At 42.6% G+C, this 2,877-nt stretch overlaps 1 protein-coding gene across 1 annotated transcript; it reads left to right on the top strand.

Annotated features, from left to right (window-relative positions):
* Nucleotides 1-1,190: 1,190 nt before the first annotated feature.
* Nucleotides 1,191-2,661, top strand: LOC126611437 (probable carboxylesterase 8). The gene has a single exon (XM_050279732.1). The coding sequence runs from the start codon at nt 1,378-1,380 to the stop codon at nt 2,434-2,436; it is 1,059 nt and encodes a 352-aa protein (XP_050135689.1). The 5' UTR covers nt 1,191-1,377; the 3' UTR covers nt 2,437-2,661.
* The last annotated feature ends 216 nt before the right edge of the window (nt 2,662-2,877 follow it).

Below are 2,877 nucleotides of genomic sequence, written 5' to 3'. Positions count from 1 at the left end.
AAGACTAAGTCGACCGTTTCTTTTCCATGTATTTTGTCTTACTTTCATTATAACAAATTTGAAAATCAAATGATCTGCCACCAATAGAAAATAAGCACATTAATCAACGTTTAAATAATAATTCAATCATCAAACTATGATAATAATTTGAAAATCAAATTGATTGAACTCACTACGAAATATTATTGATTAATAGTGTTTTGATATCTTTCAAAAAAAAAAATGTGTGTTTTGATAAATGACAGAAATCAAAGGCATGCAGACATAAACTTAAACTGAACCTAATTATTGGAAATTCTTATTGGGGTATATGGGGATTAATAGCAAAATTGTGTGGAGTAATAATATAAAGTTGTTGGGGTCATGTTCTCCTTCCGCTACTGATTACAAGCCGCATGTTAATCTTTGTGAGATCTGTTTTTTTTATCTCGAACAAACAATATATGTACACTAAGAAGAGTGGGTGAAGCTTCTCATTCCACCCTACCCCACTCCCCCCTCTCCTTCCGATACTGATTACAAGCCGCATGTTAACCTTTGTGGGATCTTTTTTTTTTTTTTTTTTTTTTCAAACCAACGATATACCTACACTAAGGAGTGGGTGAATTAAGTTTCACAACGGACTAGTAATAATATGGTTCAAATTTGTTTTTTGCGATAATCGAACCTAAAATTTTTTATTTAAAAATAAAGAGAAATATCACGAGATCGTAATACTAAGGGCTGGTTTGGTATTGCTGTGCTTTTAAAAAAAACTGTTGTGAGAATAAGCGGCTGTGCTGTGAGAATAAGCGGCTGTGAAATAAATCAGCAGAGTGTTTGGTAAACTTTTTTGTAAAAGTGCTTTTGGAAAAAAAAAAGCAGTCTGATAGTGAGTCTTTTCATTAAAGGAGCATTGTAGCTCCGTGTGCTTTGAAAAAAAGCCAGTTTTCCAAAACTACAAATAACAGCTTCAGCTTTTTCCTTTGATTTCAGCTTATTCTCACAGCAGCTTCCAAAATAAGTATTTTTTTTTTCAGTTTACCAAACACCTAAAACCTTCCCAACTTTTTTTTTATGGGTGCTTTTTTTTTTAAGCACCTCACTCCTTACTTGTGAAATTTGGATGTTAACACACATATCCCCACCCGCGTGCAAACCCAACTGAATCCCAATCAATTAATCAGTTCACTTTTAGGTCGAGAATTCAATAGCATGCAACTAAAACAGGTAGTCCCCAAGTCTTCACTTTAATTTTCTTCACCAAACACCTACCCATTTTTCCCACTATTACCTCGTCACTCGTCACTCATTGTCTTCCACATATAAACTTATAAACCCTCTTCTTTCAGCTAAGCATTTGCACAAACGCTTCATCTGCGAGTTTCAACAACATCCATGGCGTATCAACCTTCTTCATCCCCAACCTCCATTGACCCCTACAAACTCCTCAAAATCCTCCCCAACCCTGATGGCTCCCTCACCCGCTTCACCCCTTTCCCCACCGTCTCCCCAACTCCCACCCCCACCGAGTCCATTTCCGCCACGGCCACCGAGTCAGACTCCAACTCTCCCCAACTCGTCCTCTCCAAGGACATTCCCTTAAACCCAGAAACAAAAACCTTCTTCAGGCTCTTCAAACCCCACCCTCTCCCCCCAAACCCCCGCCTCCCTCTCATCATCTACTTCCACGGAGGCGGCTTCGTCCTCTTCTCCGCCGCCTCCAAACCATTCCACGACTCCTGCTCTCGCATGGCCCTGGCTCTCCAAGCCCTAATTGTCTCCGTCGAGTACCGCTTGGCTCCCGAACATCCTCTTCCTTCAGCCTACGATGACGCCGTCGACACCATCACCTGGGTCCACCGCCAGGCCTCCGACGTCGACGGCTGCGATCCCTGGTTGAAAGACGCCGTTGACTTCTCCAGGTCCTTCCTAATGGGCAGCAGCGCTGGAGCTAACATCGCCTACCACGCGGGTTTACGCGTCTCGGGTGATGATCTCTTGCCGATGAAGATCCGAGGGCTGATTCTAAACCAGCCTTATTTCGGCGGGGTCCATAGGACTGAATCCGAGACGAGGTTGATCAACGACCGGATATTGCCGCTGGTCGCCAACGACTTGATGTGGGGCATGGCTTTGCCAAAGGGTGTTGATCGGGATCACGAGTATTGTAATCCGACGGCGGGAGGTGGGGATGGGAGGATCGAACGGTTGCCGAGGTGTTTGGTTAGAGGGTACGGGGGGGACCCGCTGATGGATAGGCAGAAGGAGTTTGTGGCGTTACTTGAGTCACGTGGGGCGCACGTGGTGGCCAAGTTTGACGAGGGGGGTTTTCATGGCGTGGAGCTCCTCGACCCTAGCAAGGCCCAAGCTCTGTACGACATTCTTAGGGATTTTATCGAGTCGTGCGATGCATACGACGGTGATAATATTGTCGTTTCAAAGTCGGCGATGTGAGAGAGAAGGCTAAGAAGCTGACGTGGCTTATTAGAAAACGCCATTTTGGTTGATGTTAATTTTGCTGGTAAGGAGTTTCAGCCGCGTCAAAGCATATCCAATGATTAAATTAAAATAAAAGATAATGTTACGAGTCCTTCTATTTAAATTATATTTTGTTAATAAATTTTGCTGATAATTTTTAATTAAGTAAGTATTAATGTGAACTCTAACTTTGAGTTGAAATAGTTGTATTCAAACAGAATGCCAAATGTCCCCTAACAATTCCTTGGACATATAAAGCAAACATTGCATCCGCCGACCACCATTCCAATTTCTAAATCGTTTATCTTCCTAATGATCATAAATAAATGGTCGAACATCACCCAAACAACTTGACAACTTCTTATGCTACTCGCTAGAGCCAGACACCTCCTAGGGTTTTCAATACAGTAAAACTCC

The sequence above is a fragment of the Malus sylvestris genome, chromosome 2 (genome assembly GCF_916048215.2).
Source record: "Malus sylvestris chromosome 2, drMalSylv7.2, whole genome shotgun sequence".
NCBI lineage: Eukaryota > Viridiplantae > Streptophyta > Magnoliopsida > Rosales > Rosaceae > Malus > Malus sylvestris.
Note: the sequence above shows the minus strand (reverse complement) of the source record. Positions and strands in the feature narration are given on the sequence as shown.